This window comes from Cherax quadricarinatus, chromosome 9 (assembly GCF_038502225.1).
Source record: "Cherax quadricarinatus isolate ZL_2023a chromosome 9, ASM3850222v1, whole genome shotgun sequence".
NCBI lineage: Eukaryota > Metazoa > Arthropoda > Malacostraca > Decapoda > Parastacidae > Cherax > Cherax quadricarinatus.
The window spans coordinates 62,814,906-62,836,216 of NC_091300.1; the positions used below are offsets into that span (position 1 = coordinate 62,814,906).

General features: G+C 39.2%; 1 protein-coding gene across 2 annotated transcripts in view; it reads right to left on the reverse strand.

The window, feature by feature from the left end:
- Window positions 1-2,505: 2,505 nt before the first annotated feature.
- The window catches only part of thoc5 (THO complex 5), a 70,301-nt gene continuing 51,495 nt past the window's right edge, over window positions 2,506-21,311 (reverse strand). For both annotated transcript variants that reach the window (XM_070083451.1, XM_070083453.1), the window contains exons 11-15: window positions 14,529-14,695; window positions 9,262-9,449; window positions 5,661-5,776; window positions 3,433-3,629; window positions 2,506-2,666 (exon numbers count right to left, since the gene is read on the reverse strand). In XM_070083451.1, the coding sequence (XP_069939552.1) occupies window positions 2,603-2,666; window positions 3,433-3,629; window positions 5,661-5,776; window positions 9,262-9,449; window positions 14,529-14,695 (732 nt within the window). In that variant the 3' untranslated portion in view covers window positions 2,506-2,602. The remainder of the gene's footprint in view (window positions 2,667-3,432; window positions 3,630-5,660; window positions 5,777-9,261; window positions 9,450-14,528; window positions 14,696-21,311) is intronic.

A 21,311-nucleotide genomic window follows, 5' to 3' on the forward strand; every position in this document is an offset into this window, starting at 1 on the left:
AGATACATTGTGTATTTTTATACGCATATACTTCTAAGCTGTTGTATTCTGGGCACTTCTGCAAAAACAGTGATTATGTGTGAGTGAGGTGAAAGTGTTGAATGATGAAAGTATTTTCTTTTTGGGGATTTTCTTTCTCTTTGGGTCACCCTGCCTCGGTGGGAGACGACCGATTTGTTGAAAAAAAAAAATATATATATCATGTATTCTCCATGGGGAAGTGGAACAGAATTCTTCCTCCATAAGCCATGTGTGTCATAAGAGGTGATTAAAATGCTAGGAGCAAGGGGCTAGTAACCCCTTCTCCTGTATCCATTACTAAATTTAAAAAGAAAAACTTCCGTTTTTCTTTCTGGGCCACCCTGCCTCGGTGGGATATGGCTGGTTTGTTGAAAGAAAATACGTATACATATCTAGTATGAATATCAAAATGGTATACAATACCGACAGGTTGGTAGGTAAGACACGTAGGCAACCGTTAGGCAACTTTATTCCAAAACGTTTCACCTGTATTTGACTGAAGAAGCCTACTGTGTAGGCGAAATGTTTCGGAATAAATTTGCCTAACTGTTGCCTATATATCTAGTATACACAAAGCATGAAACCCATAAGGGTCATTCTGCATGGATTCACTAAAGAAAACACCTTCCAATGTATCCATTAATCAAGCTGAAAACTAATCCTAACATCACTATATTTCTCTTATTATTTCCATGTCATTAAAGATTACAAAATGGAAATTAGAAATATGACCAATACTACACGTGTCTGAGGAATGTTACTACACATTTACTGTAAGGACTCTGGAGCATAAGCCAAGTTATGTATCTATAAATACATGAATGAAAGATGCTTAGCTTCAGTGATGGCTCAACTTCCTGCAGCTACCCTCGGGTCGTTCCTTCATGGAGCCATCTATACTCCATCCCTGAGCTGATGAGGGATAAAGGAGGATTAAGAAGTTGCCCCAAAGGAGAGTATAGTTCAGCATTTCACTGGTAACTTAATGCTGAATGAGGTGATACTTGTTTGGGCTCAAAAGCCCACACCTCACTGCCATCTATAGGACGGTCTCAATCACCTTGTGTCCACGCGAAACTGCAGCTTCTATGTTTAACAAGAGATCAAGACCTACCTACCTTGCTCTTCATAACACGAGTGGTGGTGCTGATAGCACCACATAAGACAGGTATTGGTGACTTTACTGGAGCAGCAGTATCTCTCGTATGTTGCACTGTCCTTTAATCAACCAACTGTCCACAACACAATCTGTTACATTACACTACAACCAAGATTTGTCCTTTTGTGGTAATTTCGCAACAGGAAGATACACTTCACTGTAGTAGTTCTACCGCAAATTTTGAGATTGTACAAGAGTCAAATGTTGAACACTATTGTTCATTTGTTTAGGGCAATGCTCATGCAACACACTCTTCCCCTTCTTCTCCTGAAGTCAATCTGAGCCCTCCAGTGCACTTTGGGTGTCTCTACAAAGGATTTGCTGAATTCAGCGTTATTTCTCTTCCTTGCTAAACACCATCACAGTATTCATTACAAATGATAGATTTCCTGGTATCTATCGACGACAGTTCATTATTGTTTCACATTGTAAGTAAAGTGATGCAAGATTTTCCTGCAATTTTCCTGCTAAGTGAAGAGTTATTTTTCTCATTTCACTGTCACTCTCATTACATGAACACTTGGTGCAACACGAGGTGGTGTGACTTATGACTGGTACACGCTGCATGTGGATTTCATTAAACTGTTTATGCGGAAACAAGAGAAGCTATCAGCCCCTCTGTTGGGCCGAGTCCTTCAAGGGGATTGAAAGGGGCTGAGGGGCTGAAATTCCCTTTCTGGAGAAATTTTTCTCCACATTTACCCTAGACTCTATACATCCCTAATTAAGGTGACATATTGTATAATAATAATAATTACTCTCATGCTACCTGTCTCTCACATTATTACCATACAGTAGAACCCCCGTATCAACTGATTTGGTATCGTCAATTTCAGTTATCCATGGTTTACTGTGGACCAAAAATACCTCTTAATTTTGCATAACAATGGCCCCAATGTACAATAGTAGAAAAGCTGGTAGTTCTTCAAAGACTAAGAGAAGCCATGAAATTCTTCCCATCAGTGATAAGGTGATAATTCTCCACTTACTGTGCATAATTTATCAGTTAAACTTTTTAATAGGTATATATAGGACTTGCTACTATCCAATGGTTTTAGTATCCACGGCAGATCCTTGGAGCTTTTCCCCTGCATATATGGGGGTCCTAATGTATACAAATTATTTTTTAAATTACTGCAATGGCCATCTCCCACCCAAAGAAAGCATGCTGTAAATTTAATGCTTAAGACAACAACATTTGAGTATCTTTATTCGTGAAGTGTTTTATCAGTTCAGAGAAAGGTGGAAGATGAGTTTGAGGTAATCAGTCCCTCGATGTGTTCAGGCCATCAGTTAAGTAGCCTCTCTGGTTAGTGATACAAAAATAATTTTAAACTATATTTATTACAGAAATAAAAAAAAAACATACATTTTTATTAATAATAAGCAATATTTATATGTATAAAAAAGACAGAACTTCCATTAACGCTGAGAGAAGACCCCCAGTTTTGGATGGTACTTAAAAGGGAATGCTCGGTCTGGACCTCTGAAAAGACAAAAAAGCAAAAAATTTTTTCATTAAAATTACCTCATTATTCATAATTCATTATTAAACCATACTACGGGTAGGGATAGAACTTGTGGTCAGAGTCATAAAACTCCAGACCAACAATATTAATGCATCCATCTGGAGTTTTATGGCTCTCTGACTGCAGGTTCTATCCCCACCCGTGGTATGGCTTGTTTGCAATCATATCATTACGATATCATGAGTCAATTCATTATTAATTATACTGCAATTTACAAATGCAAGTGTAATAAATAGTGGTGAACTGAACAAGCTAATGCATATGATATGATGAAGAGTAGTTAACTGAACAAGATAACACAGTGAGAACAGTCAAATCTTAACACACACCTGTCTCTCTTCTCCATGCTTCTTGTGTTACAAAGTCTTTGGGTAGGAAGGGTGTGTATATTTCAGTGTTTAATTTTTAACCCATGTGAAATTTACCTGTCTATTTATCAGTCTTTATGACATGCATGGATAAAATAAGAAAAGAGCCCAAGTTGTAAGCTGTTATAGTGTTCTTATACTTAAGGTGAATTTCGAGTTTTTTTTACTAGAGCCCGGCCTTGGGCCAGGCTCGTCTGGTGCCTGCCTAGTCAACGAAGATGTTACTGCTGATGACCCGCTCCAAGTAGGTTTGTATTGAATCATGATACGGTGCATTGTATATGATATTAGATGTTGGGAACAAGTTTATATCCATCCCATCCACATAATACAGAAAGTGGAACTTCAAACTTACCTTGCAGGTCTAAAAAATATTTTCTCCTTATGGAATTGAGCATCAGGACCTCTGGCATCAGCATGAGCACTGTAAGCCTCGGTATAAACATCTAAACACACCGCCAGGCGGTATAAGATCAAGGGGAGCAGGTGAAGGCGATCACTACGTGATGAAACTAACTCATCCCAATGTACATTTACTTCTTTTTCCATATGCTGAAAAGGAAAAATCAATTATTGGAACACTGAATCTGAAAGTACTTAACACTCATGAAAGGTGCTACAGACTAATACAGTAGATCCCTGACTTAGGATACTCTGGCTTATGATATTCCACATGTAACACATTGGTACTTTGGAATCAATTAATGACTCGCAAACACTGACCTGGAGTTACAATCTTTGCCAATAGTCAAGTAAATTATTTAAAAAAAGTTTTTTCTTGAATATTTTTGCACCAAATACATTCATATGTTGCATAAGATCATGCTACATGTGGGGAGAGTTCATGTTTGTTTGACAGCAACTGGTAAATAAGTATAGATTCAATTATAATGATTTTATTAAAACTCAATTATATTCATTAATTTGTCCTCCTAGTTTTCACCAAATGTAGAAATAACGATGTGTGCACACTTACTGAAGGACATGTTTCACCACTGGTGACTTTATATCCTCACACAAAGAGAACTAGAAACACATGTACAATGCCAGAAAAATAAATCAAGCCAATAATGCTAAATAAATCAACAAATATCTATGTTGCTGAAGCTTATTGTATGTTGGGCAGCTTGCATATAACAAAGCAGTAACTTCAACCCATCACTCATTCTCAGTTGCCACGGAGTTTCTGCAGCCTTGTCTCTCATTTTGGATTTTCGTGCTTAACCGTTTGATAGTTTAAGCTAATTTGGTTACCAATGATTCTAACAGTGCTCTGTAAGCTTAGTATGGAAGAGAAAGCTTCCATTTTGGCCCTGGTGAGAGAACAAAATAACTTTGAGACAGCCATGAGACTTAAACAATCAGAAGTATCCATGTAGAGGGTGAAGACTGCACCAGTCACTTTTCCTCCTCGGGACACTGAACGCCTGACCACACCCCATCAGCTTGACAAAGCTATATCCCCAGATTTTGTTTTTCCTGACTCCCCACTATATATTCTGTATTTCTAGTTATTTTTATTTATTTTATTATCACACTGGCCGATTCCCACCAAGGCAGGGTGGCCCAAAAAAGAAAATTTTCCACCATCATTCACCTCTTCATCGTCTTGCCAGAGGCGCGCTTACACTACAGTTATAAAACTGCAACATTAACACCCCTCCTATTTCTAGTTCTTTGCATAAAAAGATTGGGAAAAACCTTCACTTCCAATCTGTGTAGATATTATTGCAGTTTCATCCTTACTCTTCACCAAATACAGTCATATTTTGTGTATGTTCATATTGGGCTCACATTTAAGTATTAAAGACTGGTCAAGAACTGTAGATAATAAAAATGTTCATTGTTTGGGTGAAATACTTATTCAACCCAGCCACACAGTAACTTCATCTTACCATATCAGTGAGTGTTGTGGGAAGAAAGATGCAATTCATGGCATGAGGTTTGATGTGGTGGATAAGTACAGTGCAAGGGTGTTGGGGTGCAACACGCTGTGGTAGTGGTATGGGATGCATAGTACATCATGGGGGGATAGTGTGGGTGGGTGGTGGCACAGCACATTGTGGGGAGTACAATGTGGGGGGAGTATAATGTGCAGGGTGGTACAGAGACTTAGTACATTGTGGGGTTGGAATAATGCAAAGGCATATTACAGTGTATTGTTGGAGTACAGTCAAGAGGGTGGAATAAAGTAGGGAGGAGGCATATGAGGGATTAGTTTAGTACAGTAAGGGAGAGAAATATAGTGTGGAAGTGGAGAAAAAATGTACTGTTGTGTTAGATATGATGGGAGGGAGAAAAGGAATGCAAGGGAACAGGAGGTAAGGAATGGGAGGAAAGAAAAGGAGAGGAAGAAAGAGGCACAAGTCTGAGTACTTTACAATATCAATTTCAATGTTAAAAAAAAAAATAACATTAATTAAGGAATATTATAGGTCAAGAAGATATCAGTGTAGTGTCTGTGGCACATTGGGAACAGTTCCAAACAGATCGACACATGAACATTTTTCAGGAACACATGAACAATGTTGGTGAGGGAGCTAGTGTAAAAACATTGTAAATTACTGAGGCTGAGAGACAAACCCTGAGCTGTGGGTTGTTAGTTGTCTGGTGTTGACCCTCCCAGTGAAGTGACAGTGCCACCACTGGAACTGTACTCGGATGATCCGGGGAAACTGCCACCATTGCTTCTAGACGCACTGTTACACAAATTATTAATATGCATAATAATAATAATACTATTATAATAATAATAACAAATGTAAACTACATTTTATAAAAGCTATCATTATACTCAGTGGATTTTCCCATAATTTTAAAAGTCCGTTATATGAAGGGTATACTGTACAAAAATGTATATATCCTGTGTTAACAAATGTATTTCTATCTTTTAAGTGCTGTGAAAAGAGTCCCTGACTATGCGCCTACAGTAGAAATACCTTCAAAAGTATCCATAACATTATGTGAAGTCACACAACAATAAGAAAAGCAAAACAATTTCTAGAGAGATTAATACATTTCCTTTGTTTCTTAAGATGAAGCAAAAGTATTCCTAGTTTATTAACCCGTAAACGGTCCAAGCAGATCTACGTTCACATGTGTAGCGCTCCAAAAGTATATCTACATTTTTTTTACATATTTTCAAATATAACAAAAAAAAAAAGTAGATCAAAGTTTTTTTTACACATTTTCAAATGTAAAAAAAAAAGAGATCTACTTTTTTTACATACTTTCAAATGTTGAAAAATTGTATATATACATTTGGACCGTTTACAGGTTAATCCTTGTGATACAGCAACAGAAACTTATGATGAAGAGGAGATGGCAAAGAAATCTGAAATATACAGTGGTCCCTCAATTATCGCCCATAATCCGTTCCTGGAAGTGGGACTATTATCGAAATAGACGATTTTCGAATCAATTTTCCCCATAAGAAACAATATAAATACAATTAATCCGTTTCTGACACCCAGAAGTATTAAAACAAAAAAATTTTTTACATGAAATATAGATGTAGCACATAATACAATGGCACATGATGAATGAAACATTAACAGCATAACACTTACCTTTATTGGCAATTCTTCTTAGTGTATGGAAGACTGGAGGAGGAGAGACATTGGATTACTGTTTGGAAGGGAAATCCCCTTCCATGAACACCTCGGGCACCTTTTCTGGGGCTACTTCTCTTCTCTGTTTCTTAATGCCACTAGGACCAGCTTGAGAGTCACTGGAGTCCTGTCTCGCAAAAAAAATTGTCCAGAGAGCTCTGTTTCTGGCGTCTCTTTAAAACTTCCCTAAAATGGGCCAAGACTGTCACTGTACAAGTGGCCGATATGGCTTGCAACATCCTTCTCAGGGTGATGTTTCTCCATAAATCTTTCCATCCTACCCCACATTTCAAAAATCTCCTTAATTTCTGAAGAAGGCACCTTCTTCCATCTCTCTTCCTCCTCCTCCTCTGCAGCAAGATTCTGAGCTGCGATCTGTTGCTGTTCCTGCTGAAGCTCTTGCAGCTCCTCAGTGGTTAGCTCTCCGTTGTGGTCCTCCACCAACTCTTCCACATCCTCCAAACTCACATCCAACCCCATGGAACTCCCCAATGCTGCAATAGAGTTCACAACTGACATAGGCTCATCAGGGTCAGCCACAAGCCCTTCGAATTCCCTCTTGTGGACACAATCTGGCCACAATTTTCTCCAAGCAGAGTTCAAAGTCCTGGTAGTCACTCCCTCCCAAGCCTTACCTATAAGGCTTATGCAATGGAGAATACTGAAGTATTCTTTCCAAAAATCTCTTAGGGTCAAGTGAGTGTCTGAGGTCACATTAAAGCACCTTTCAAACATTGCCTTGGTGTAGAGTTTTTTAAAGTTTGTAATGGAATATTATGAAATATTTCGTATGAACACGTGAGGGGACTGTCACTCACTGGTAAACAATGGCACACTGGCTGGGAAGGGAGGCCGAGGCGGCTCAGAGCCATGAGTATGCGTCCCGGACAAAAGACGATTAGTGAGTTAACGGACTATTTGCGAGCCAATGTTTAGACGAAATAATGGGACTACATATATTTCCGAAATGGACGATTTTCAGGCCGGACGATTATTGAGGGACCACTGTATTTGGCATATTTGTATTCACTGTCAATTTATATCGCACTAATTTACCAATATCACGGGAAAGCCACGAAGCTGCCGGAAAAGCATTGGACAATTGAACTACCTTGCTGTTTGTCCAATAATAAAGTGGTACATAAAAACCAAAGAATAAAGGAGATTAAGAATTTGTAGGAATGACTGTTTATAGTAAATAAAAAGCATGTAACAGGTTTACACACTGGCCTGGAGCTTTAGGACTCGTGCCATGGGTTCAATCCCCGCCTGTTCACTGGTTTGTTTGCAATCATGTTATTACAATTTCATGAGTCACGATGGTGGTGTTGAGGGGACTTGAGCTAGAGTTCGCCACAGCCACGCTGGTGGGAGATTCATCTTAAGATTTTATGAGTCATGTTTATTTTACACACAAAATTGCATATGTCAGGTCATATGAGACCTTGGACTGTAAACCTCTCAAATTTCAAAGTTTGACTAAAAAGCCTCAAGTAATTCCATTCCCTTTAAGAAATGTACAAAATAATAATTTTTTTTTAACACAGCACAATGCGCACATGTATGTGTGTTTCTGTCCCTTCTTCAATATTTCCAACTTGTTTTCAATATTTATCATGATGTAATCTTTGTTCTTTATATACATTCTACTGTGCCAATGTAAGAAAATGACATTTCCACCATTATGTGGAACTCTTTACTAAACATTTTAAGTTCTCAGTAGAGAGTCTTAAAATTTCTTTGAAAGCAGTTAATGGATGAAGCTGGCTGGTTTGTACGAGACTAGTACCTTCAGGATGGAGAAGACCCAGAGCAAACAAACCTGGATTGTACAAGGCCAATACCTCCAGGAGGGAGAGGACCCAGAGCAAACAAACCTGGTTTGTATTAGGCCAGTATCTCCAGGAGGGAGAGGACCCAGAGCAAACAAACCTGGTTTGTATGAGGCCAGTACCTCCAGGAGGGAGAGGACCCAGAGCAAACAAACCTGGTCTGTACGAGGCCAGTACCTCCAGGAGGGAGAGGACCCAGAGCAAACAAACCTGGTTTGTATGAGGCCAGTACCTCCAGGATGGAAAGGACCCAGAGCAAACAAACCTGGTTTGTATGAAGCCAGTACCTCCAGGAGGGAGAGGACCCAGAACAAACAAACCTGGTTTATATGAGGCCAGTACCTCCAGGAGGGAGAGGACCCAGAGCAAACAAACCTGGTTTGTATGAGGCCAGTACCTCCAGGAGGGAGAGGACCCAGAGCAAACAAACCTGGTTTGTATGAGGCCAGCATCTCCAGGAGAGAAAGGACCCAGAGCAAACAAAGATGGTTTGTATGATGCCAGTACCTACAGCAGGAAAAGGGCACTGAGCAAACAAAGATGGTTTGTGTGAGGCCAGTACCTCCAGGAGAGAAGGACCCAGAGCAAAGATGGTTTGTGTGAGGCCAGTACCTCCAGCAGGAAGAGGACCAAGAACAAAGATGCAGAGAGAGACAGGATATTAAGACAGTATTCCTATTTTATCTTCATGTTGTTTATCTAATTTAACAACAATGTATTACCTTCAAATTGAAAACTTACCATGTTTGCGATCAAATATAGCCTTGAACAATAAATGTTGTGGCGAGACTATCTGAGCTTCACAAAGTGAGCGAGTGGATGGGGCTGCCTCGTAATCTGCCCAGGTGATGGGGCGCCAGGACTTCAACTCAGAGCACACCTTCCCTGGGAAGTGTTGACGTAGCAGCTCAGCAGGTATTGCAATCGAACTGCAGTGTTAAACTTTATTACTAAGTGATGTCAAAATACACTGAATAATGTTAACAAATATAACTAAAAAAATTGCAAATTTATTGAGGTTATTGGTCAACCAGCAGAGAAATGCATTGTTTAGGGAAATATTTAATTATTTTAAAAATATACATTACCATAATATATCTATAAGTACGGCACTTAATAAATTTCTCTTAGGGACTCCCAGGAAGTAACCTCAAGACAAACATCTCTAGCAAGTTAAAATTATGTACCTTGCCCTTTCTTTCTCTTGAGAGACATACATATACATATTCTTCCATCTTACCTTTCCAAGATGTTGATTGCCTGCCAATTCCTACAACCCTGTGCATCACTTTGTACATTTTTCTTGCAGTTCTATCATCTGCTACAACCTCACATATTATATATCCAACAGCCCATATTTATAGTCTCTGACATCAAACATCTTTCATACACTTGGTGTTTGTGGGTTCTGATGAACCACAAGGAACCTCCTAATGAATCACAATGTATACAACTTATTTGTTTAACCTCTTAATGCACCAGTTTAGGACTTCCCCAATGCATTCTACCTTAGGTTTCCTCCTACTACCTTTCTGTTATGAATGCCATTGTCTATGCCATCAGTGATTACCCCACAATGCCACATTCCTCACAACCCCAGTCTGTCAGTGACTCCACAATGCCACATTCTCACAACCACCATAAGTCATGTACTGTACCATACTGCACATCTCTCAGTCACTCGTCAACCAGCCTCATGTGTTCCTCAGTACGCATCGCCACCCTTACATGGCACAAATTAAGACAATCTCACACCTAATCATCACAATCTCTTCACTTATACAGATGCTCATTGCTTTACGATGATTTCACTTATATATTTACTTTACGATGGCATGATAGCACCACTGTAAAGCACTGTACAATACTGTACATTTATTGATAGGACAAACTTGTATTCATTTATTTACTTTTCAATACTGGTATTTAGTTACAGAAATTGTTTTTTCACTTATTCAGTGACAGTAATTATTTATTTATATCATGTTCGTAAACAACTTACAATATTTTCACTTTACGATGGGTTCATTGGAACAAAACCCCTTCGTAAGTTGAGGAGTACCTGTACAGTAAAACTTTAACAAAACAGACTCGTATGTAACAAGATTTCTCAAATAATGGACAAAACATCCAACCAAACAAACATTTGATCCAACAGATTAAGTCCACTGCATCAAAATTTTGTTATTAACAGTAGTGTGAATGTCTGGCAGGCTCTCCATACAAGAAACCATGTCTGCTGCACTGACATTTTATCTGTTAACAGTAGTGTGAGTGTCTGGCAGACTCTCCATATAAGGAACTAAGACCGCTGCATCTGGCATTACAAAATAACGGATTTTTGTTCAAGGGACACTCCCTTTCCCTTTATATTATACTTCATTATACCAAGATCTCATTGTATAGTCATGCTTACTATGACCTCTCTACAGACTTGACATGACTGCTGCTAGCAGCCTGCAGAACTACACAGCCATAACAATCAGGCACATGAAGCAAGTTGTGCTCCAATTTGCTCTTGAAAACATCTGCCATTGTTCTGGCAACACTTTTAATATCTGCAGATAACACATTAAAGTTATGAAGAGGCAATATTTCTGATATCTGCAGATAGCAGATGAACCCTTTCAAGGCCGAGACCCCTGATCTCAAACTTGCTCTCAGGGTTGAAGAATTTAAAAAAAAAATTATTTTAACTTATGATAGGGAATCTTTGTCCAAAGGTATTGAAACCAAAAATACAAAATGTGATAGTAACATACAGAATGTTGTTATTTATATACGGAATTACACTCTAGCAAAGTTAGTGGTCTTAGTGCGATATTTACACACTGGTGATTTTGCCCACTTTGCACCCTATTTTTGGCCAATTCCATTTTTTTTAATCGACCAAACTATAGCAATTTTGCTGGTATTCCTTCTATTCTATCGACTGAGTACAAGAAACTGTCCATTTACCTATTTCAACTACCTAATAACGTGATCAGAAATCGGTAGTTTGACCAATTTCACACAAAATTAAAAAATCGCCAATTTAAAAATAGGACCCAGAATAAACAACACAGGTATTTCTGACACTAAAAAACAAAAAAAAAAATTTCCTCTGTTCCATAGTCATGTCTCCAGGCCCCTCCTATATTACGCTTGCTTTCCATTTTGAATTTTTATCACAAAAAGTAGATTTAATGTTATGCAGACTACTGCATTATTGTAATAATTGTAAAAATAATGTCAGTGCATTCCTAAATGTGCATAAGACTGGCCAGTTGGACATGTATTGGACAAGTGTGTACTCTGTAATACAGCCTCTTCTCACTTACTGACGTACTCATTTACTGACAACTCAGCATTACAACGGGCTCTCTGACGAGTTATTTAATACTGCATGGGAACTTGGGTCATGAATGGGCAGCGCAGCATCTCAGCATCAAGCATCTTAATCTCCTTCCTACAGCCACTCAGTACACTAACTTTCAGTCTCCAAGACTACATATTTGTAAAAATTTTCTGTTGTTTTTCCTCTTGGAAGAGGCTGCGGCAAAATTTATGTAGGTGAAACAGCAAGAAACCTTGACACCCGCCTCAATGAACACATTTATGCATGTAGGAACAATAACTTGGGCAACACCTGTGTACAACACCGTAATTCCACCAATCATCTCATGAAATTCAGGGACGCCCAATTAGTGATCAAACAAACTAATTTCCACAGACACAAGTGCCTTGAATCAGCATTAATTGCTATTTCTAATACAATTAAACAAAATAAAGGCAGCTTCACCATCTCTGAAGTCTTAGCAATAATCCTCCTGTCAATACTACACAAGCACATTACAGAGAATGAACATTAAAACAGGCCTTCTCTATCCAGCCTCCAATAGAAATATATGTCTAACCTATTTTTTTGTTACCCAAGTAATAGCTTTTACATCCTTTTACTCATGTGCAAGTTAATTGTTCTACCATATTGTATTACTACTACTACTACTACTACTACTACTACTACTACTACAACTTATATCACTACTACTACTACTACTACTACTACAACTTATATCACTACTACTACTACTAACACTAGTATTGCACCTCACTCTGAGCCTATATATACCCTCTGTGTCCATGTATTGTTTGTAACGACTTGACAAAGCTCCTGGAGAGCAAAACGTTGCCACAATAAAAATGTCACATCAGTTGCACTTGTGTCCTTTTACTTTACATATTGTCGGTAATTCTACCAACATTATTACTACCAACTGTAACTCATGGAAGCCACACTGCCTTTAATCTCCAAATAAATTTATGTGTGGGGTAACAGGTTTAAAAGTCATGAACCACGGATATTAATACAGTGGACCCCCGCATAACGATGGCATCACATAGCGATTTTTCCGCATAACGATTACTTTTATCGCAAAATTTTTGCCGCGCATACCGATTAAAAACCCGCTTACCGATTTTCGTCCGAGACGCGTCCAATGTGCCCTCACATGTGCCGGCCGTCCCATTGTTTACCAGCCAGCCTCCGCGGTAACATCCAAGCATACACTCGGAATATTTCGTATTATTACAGTGTTTTCGGTGCTGTTTCTGGAAAATAAGTGACCATGGGCCCCAAGAAAGCTTCTAGTGCCAACCCTGTGGTAAAAAGGGTGAGAATTAGTATGGAAATTAAGAAAGATTTTGAAGGGTTTGGGGCTAACCCTGAGAAGCCTATGCCAGTTGTGGAATCCATTGTGCCTACTTCAAAGATTAAGGAAATGTGTGCACAGTGGGTTGAACTGCAAACCTTTATAGATGAAAATCACCCTGACACAGCTGTTGCAAGCCGTGCTGGTGACTATTTCAATGACAATGTTATGGCCCATTTTAGGAAAGTCTTGAAGGAACGGGAGGTACAGAGCTCTATGGACAGATTTGTTGTGCGACAGAGGTCCAGTGACTCTCAAGCTGGTCCTAGTGGCATTAAAAGAAGAAGGGAAGTAACCCCAGAAAAGGACTTGCTACCTCAAGTCCTAATGGAAGGGGATTCCCCTTCTAAACAGTAAGAAGATAATGCTCTCCCCTCCTCCCATCCCATCAATCATCACCAGATCTTCAATAAAAGTAAGTGTCATGTAATTGTGCATGCCTTTTTCAGTTTGTGTGTATTAAAATTAACATTTCATGTGGTAAAAAAAAATTTTTTCATACTTTTGGGCGTCTTGCACGGATTAATTTTATTTCCATTATTTCTTATGGGGAAAATTCATTCGCATAACGATTATTTCGCATAACGATGAGCCCTCTTGCACGGATTAAAATCGTTAACCGGGGGTCCACTGTACATGGTTCTCTAACTATATTATATATTCAAACCTAAGATCCTTTTGTGGCTCGAAGGAAAAAAAAAAAACATTCAGTGAATTCATTGTTCATTCACTGCTGAACAGTAATCATGAAAGGCTATGTATAGTGCCATGCTTAAGGCAACACAACAACATGTTAAGATACTTGCCACACCTAACATGACATAGTAGTGGGCAGCAGGGCATAGAGCCACAACAAATAAACATTACAATAAAGTCTGTTGGCATTGTGCATACAAGTAACCAATAAGACCAAAAAGATACTGTGTGGAAAGCTGGTTGTGTGAGAGGATGACTGTGTGAGAGGTTGGTTGTGAGGAAGGTAGGATGTGTGGGAGGTTGGCTGTGTGGGAGACTGGCTGTGTGGGAGGCTGGCTGTGTGGGAGGTTGGCTGTATGGGAGACTGGCTGTGTGGGAGGCTGGCTGTGTGGGAGGTTGGTTGTGGGAGGCTGTGGAAGTTAACAGAAGATCATCATCTTGCTGTGAATTAACAATGGCTAACAACCAACCACTTTTCATGATGGCTGACAAAATATTTAGTATTTGAGAAAGTCCATACAAGTCTGGGCCAGTAGGCCTACCACAGTGCTCCTAAATATTGGTATTAATTTGCTCTCCTGTTATCACTGCAGTAATGAACCAGAGAGAAGTAGTTCCTACCTGGTTGAATTAGCAGTTTCCAAGTTGACAAGTTGAGCATGCAGAGCAAGTCTGGCTTGTAGCCTCCGGCGGATTGCCTGTATGGTGTGAGGCATCTGTTCAGCACTATCCTGCCAGGTTACTACCTCTGCCACCTCACCAACACTGCTTCCACCACCAACAGCACACTGTAAGGTTCAACAATGTAAGAATAATAGTAAGAATAATAATAATAATAATGCCCCTTCTCCTGTATATATTACTAAATGTAAAAGGAGAAACTTTCGTTTTTCCTTTTGGGCCACCCCGCCTCGGTGGGATACGGCCGGTGTGTTGAAAGAAAGAAGAATAATGAAAAAGAGTGAGGAAGAGCCAGTTGTGAGTGTGGGGGAAGTTTATGAGGCAGTGAGTAGAAAGAAATCTAGTAAGGCAGCTGGGATTGATGGAATAAAGATAAAAATGTTAAAAACAGGTGGGAATATAGTTTATGAGTGGTTGGTGCTTTTATTTAATAAATGTATAGAAGAGGGTAAGGTACCTAGGGATTGGTAGAGAGCATGCATAGTTCCTTTGTATAAAGGCAAAGGGGACAAAAGAGAATGCAAAAATTATAGGGTAATAAGTCTGTTGAGTATACCTGGTAAAGTGTTTGGCAGAGTTATTATTGAAAGAATTAACCCTTTCAGGGTCCATGCCGTAGATCTACGGCTTGATATTGAGGGTCCAAACCGTAGATCTATGCCATGAGCTAAGCTCACTCTGATAAGCTGTGAGTGGTAAATTTGGGCCTAGATATGAGAGAATACATCTATGTGGTATGTGTGCACCAAATAAAACAAATCCTGCAGCACACAGTGCATAATGAGAAAAAAAACTGAGACCGTAATTTTCAATTAAAACAGCAACTTTGCAGTGTTTTTCCTATTTTTTTATAGTTGTATTTGCGATTTCTTGGTATCATTTGATAGAATGGAAGATATATTACAGAAATAGAGATGATTTTGATTGGTTTTAGTACTGAAAATGCCTTGAAACTGATCTCAAAGTAGCGGAAATGTTAAATTTTTGCCGATGTTCAAGAGTAAACAAATGACCTCACACATCTAATACATGCCAGCTGGTGGGTCTAATATACATTCACAAATGTGCTGATATTATTTATACAATTATTACAATATTGCATGACAGTAAATCTTCTATTTTTTGGTTTGAATAAAAATTCATTATGTGAATTAAAAATCAAAATGGAATTCAATTGTAAAGCCTGAAAAATGTAACTAATGAACAGAGGAAATGTTAGTTTAGTGCCAGGAATGCCTGCATTGTTTAATCTGGACCCTATTTCGAAACTGGAATATTTTGAACTTTGCACTAAATTGGTCAAATTACCAATTTCCAATCACTATTTTGTAGTTGAAACAGTTGAGTTGGTGATTTCTTGTGCTCAGTCGATAGAATAGAAGTAATACTAGTGAAATAGCTAAGAATTTGGTCGACTGGAATAATGTAATTGGCCTAAAATGAAAGTCAAAGTCGGCAAAATCGTCGATGCGTAAATATTGCTGACACATCAAAATTCGCAAGAGCATAATTTCATCAATTTTCCATCAAATTTCGTACTTTTTGTTTTATTACCTTCAGAAAAAGATTCTCTACCATTTCATAAGAAAAAATAAAATTATTTTTTGAAAATTCTTGGATGCTGGTGTGTACTTTGAAATTTGGCCTCTGGATCCTGAAAGGGTTAAGAGTAAGACAGAGAGTAGGATAGTAGACGAACAAGGTGGCTTTAGAAAAGGAAGGAGGTGTGTAGACCAAGTGTTTACAGTGAAATCATATAGATGAACAATATTTACATAAGGGAAAAGAGGTTTGTGTGGCATTTATGGATTTGGAAAAGGCGTATGACAGGGTGGATAGGGGGCAATGTGGCAGATGTTACAAATGTATGGAACAGGAGGTAGGTTACTGAAAGCAGTGATGAGTTTTTATGAGGATAGCGAGGTTCAGGTTAGAGTATGTAGGAGAGAGGGAGATTATTTCCCAGTAAAAGTAGGCCTTAGACAAGGATGTGTGATGTCACCATAGTTGTTCAACATACAGTGGTACCCAGCGTTTCATACAAAATTCGTTCCAGAAGGCTATTCCAGTGCCATTACCAAACGAATTTGTGCCCATATGGAATAATGTAAATTAGATTAGTCCATTTCAGACCCCCAAAAATACACTTACAATAGCACTTACAATAATACACTTACATAGCTGTTCGAGTTAGGAGCTGTACTAAACTCGGGGTACCACTGTATTAATAGATGGCGTTGTAAGAGAGGTGAATGCTCGAGTGTTGGCAAGAAGTGTGGGATTAAAAGATAAAGGATCTAACACAAAGTGGGAGTTGTCACAGTTGCTCTTTGCTGATGACACTGTGCTTTTGGGAGATTCTAAACAGAAGTTGCAGAGGTTGGTGGATTAGTTTGGAAGGGTATGTAAAAGAAGGAAATTAAAGGTGAATACAGGAAAGAGTAAGGTGATGAGGATAACAAAAAAAATAGGCGATGAAAGAATGGATATCAAATTGAAGGGAGAGAGTATGGAGGAGGTGAATGTATTCAGATATTTAGGAGTGGACATGTCAGCAGATGGGTCTATGACAGATAATGTGAATCATAGAATTGATGAGGGGAAAAGGGTGAGTGGTGCACTTAGGTGTCTGTGGAGATAAAGAACTTTGTCCATGGAAGCAAAGAAGGGAATGTATGAGAGTATAATTATACCAATGCTCTTATATGGGTAGTGAATGTTGCAACAAGGAGAAGGCTGGAGGCAGTGGAGATATCATGTCTGAGGGCAATGTGTGGTTTGGTTATTATGCAGAGAATTCATAGTGTGAAAATTAGGAGGTGCAGGATTACTAAAATTATCCAGAGGGCTGAGGAGGGGTAGTTGAAGTGGTTCGGAAATGTAGAGAGGCTAGAACAAAATAGAATGACTTTGAGAGTGGATAAATCTGTAGTGGAGGGAAAGTGGTGTAGGGGTCACCCTAGGAAAGGTTGGAGGGAGGGGGTAAAGGAGGTTTTGTGTGTGAGGGGCTTGGACTTCCGGCAAGCATGCGTGAGTGTGTTAGATAGGAGCAAATGGAGGCAAATAGTTTTTAGGACTTAATCTGCTGTCGGAGTGTGAGCCGGGTAACATTTATGAAGGGATTCAAGGTAACCGGCAGGCCGGACTTGAGTCCTTGAGATGGAAGGGTTGTTAATGTTGCAGTTTTATAATTGTAGTGTAAGCAAGACAGTGATGGAGTGAATGATGGTGAAAGCTTTTCTTTTCGGGCCACCCTGCCTCTGTGGGAGACGGCCGATGTGTTAATAAAAAAAAAAATAATACTACTAATAATAATTATTTTTACAACTGATACAAACCAGCTGACATCACTGGCATACTATACAGGAAGCTACTAGTTAAGAAGAGCATTTTAGTCAACTTAGGTTAATCTTGTGCCCCAGGATGTGACAACAGTCGGCTAACACCCAGGTACCTACTTACTGAGAAGTGAACAGAGGCAACAGAAGATGCAAGGAAACATGCCCAATGTGCCGCCCATGCTGAGGATCAATCCCAGACCCCTCAGTGTGTGAGATGGTGAAAAGGGGAAATGGAAGAAGCAAGTAACAGAAAATGGGACTACGATGGCATGAGAATTTTTCTGAGAGAAGTGGAATGGGAAAGTTAACTGGAAAGTAGAACTGTGCAAGAAATGATAGAGTTAAAGTGCGACTTATTCCAAGCATAAAGAAAAGAAGCAGGAAAAACAAAGCCCATAAGGGTTTAGCTAAGAATGCAGAGGCCATGGGAAGGTACTAGTAGGAGGGCTTGGAAAAAATAAAAATGCAGAAAACCAAGAGGCAAGCAAGAAATGAATATGCAAGAATAAGAAGGGAGGCTGAAAGACTATGTGAGAATAATTTTGCATCTAAGGCCAAAACAGAACCAAAGTTACTCCACAACCAAATGAGAAAAAAAACGACTTTAAAGGGGCATGCGATAAAGCTGAGGAAGGAGGAAAGGGCACTAACAGAAAAGTATATAAAGTGCCTAGCAGAAGACTCAAAGAACTATTCACAGAAGAGACAAACAGGTACTGGAGAGTATCAGTACAATAAAAGAAGTGATGACATTCTTAAAAGAATTGATGTAACAAAAGCAATGGGAACAAATAATATATCTTCATGGTTGCTGAGAGAAGCAAAATAACTATGTGACCCAATAGCAAAGGCATTTAAATAGTCTCTCCAGTCAGGACAACTACAAAAAAATTATAAAAGAGAAAATGTCATTCCTTCTTCTTTCAACATACCAGCCGCATCCCACTGAGGTGGGGTGGCCCAAAAGAAAAAACTAAACCTTCTCCTTTTAAATTTAATAATATATACAGGAGAAGCTGTTGCTAGCCCCTTGCTCCTGGCATTTTAGTCGCCTCTTACGACACGCATGGCTTACAGAGGTAGAATTCTGTTCCATTTCCCCCATGGAGATAAGAGGAAATAAACAAGAACAAGAATTATAAAGAAAATTGAAGAAAACCCAGAGGGGTGTGTATATATGCTTGCACACGTATGTGTAGTGTGGCCAAAGTGTAAGTAGAAGTAGCAAGATTTACCTGTAATCTTGCATATTTATGAGACAGACAAAAGACACCAGCAATCCTACCATCATGTAAAACAATTACAGGCTTTCGTTTTACACTCACTTGGCAGGACGGTAGTACCTCCCTGGGCGGTTGCTGTCTACCAACCTACTACCTACAAAAATGTCATTCCTATATGTAAAAAAAGGACAGCAAGAGACCTTGAATTACAAGCTGGTATCTCTAACACACATAATGTCAAAAGTTTTGGAGAAGATAGTGTGGAAAATGATCCTGGAACACTGAGAGATGTTTCTTTACTGACAATCAGGGTTGGGTAGAATGAATTTTCTTGAGCTGTAGAAAAGCATTTGATACAGTACACCAGAGATTAGTCCAGAAGTTAGAAGAACAGGCAGAGTCCTCCTCTGGGATTAAGTTCCATGTTTCACTGTTTGTTAATGATGTAAAAACTAATGAAAAGAATAGGAACAGGAGAGGACAGTGATCAACTCCAGAGAGACCTCAACAGACAGTAGAAATAGCCACACAAGTGGCTTTTCAAGTTCAACCCATACAAATATATGGTCATGTGCTTTAGAGGAGGAGAGGACAGACTGGACACAGAGTACAGCATGGGAGGAGAGAAGCTGCAAATATCAGGAAAAGGAAAGAATCTTGGGGTAAACATAAAACCTATGATATTACCAGAATCACATATAAATCATATAATGGCAGAGGCACATGAAGACTAGCAAACCTCAGAATAGCCTATAGGAACTTGAATAAAGAAGCACTCAGAATATTACGCACAATATATATTGCTGAGTATGTAGCCCCAGCATGGAGCCCCACACCTGGTCAAGCATATGAATTAAATGGAAAAGGTTCAAAGGTTTGCAACCAGGCTCATACAAAACTCAGAGGAATGCACTGTGAGGAAAGGCTGAAAAAATTACCCTGATGACCTTAGAGGAAGGGGATATGATTACTACAGGTATATACACAAACCTAGGTAGTAGGTTGGTAGACAGCAACCGCCCAGGGAGATACTACCGTCCTGCCAAGTGAGTGTAAAACGAAAGCCTGTAATTGTTTTACACAATGGTAGGATTGCTGGCGTCCTTTTTTCTGTCTCATGAACATGCAAGATTTCAGGTACGTCTTGCTACTTCTACTTACACTTAGGTCACACTACACATACATGTATAAGCATATATATACACACCCCTCTGGGTTTTCTTCTATTTTCTTTCTAGTTCTTATTCTTGTTTATTTCCTCTGATCTCCATGGAGAAGTGGAACAGAATTCTTCCTCCGTAAGCCATGCATGTAGTAAGAGGCGACTAAAATGCCGGGAGCAAGGGGCTAGTAACCCCTTCTCCTGTATAAATTACTAAATTTAAAAAGAGAAACTTTTGTTTTTCTTTTTGGGCCACCCTGCCTCGGTGAGATACGGCAGATTTGTTGAAAGAAGATACACACAAAATCTTCAGAGGAACTGATAGGCTTGATAAGGACAGACTGTTTGAATCAAAAGGACCAGGATCAAGGGGATACAAATGGTTGAAAAGTGGATTGACTTGGATGAGGGCAGTGGTGGAGGTAAACTCAATAAACAGCTTCATGAGAAGATATGCTAAGGCCCCAAGAGGCCAACGATCTCTGTATTTGTTCCAGCTCTGATATTTCTCTTGTTTTGAATGGGGCCATCAGCACTGAGCAATATTCTAAATGAGGGAGCACTAGCAATTTGAAGAGTGTCACCATCGGCATTATTTCCCTTATTTTGAAAGTTCTCAATACCACACCCCGTCATCTTCCCGGCTGTTGTGATCTTTGTCTCGTTATGTTCCTTAAAAGAAAGGTCAGCTGACATAATTATTCCCAGGTCTTTTACATGTTCCTTTCATTCTATTTGGTGACGCTCTTGAGTTTTGTATATAGTATTTCTTTTAGCTCTCCATTCTTTCCATATCTAAGAAGCTGGAACTTATCACCATTGAATGTCATGTTGTTCTCCACTGCCCACTGGAAAACCCTGCTTATGTCTTCCTGTAAATTTTCAGTGTCCTCTACCATAGTGATTTTCATGCTTATTTTAGTATCAACTGTAGTGTAAAGCACCCTTCTGGCAAGACAGTGATGGAGTGAATGATGGTGAAAGTTTTTCTTTTTCG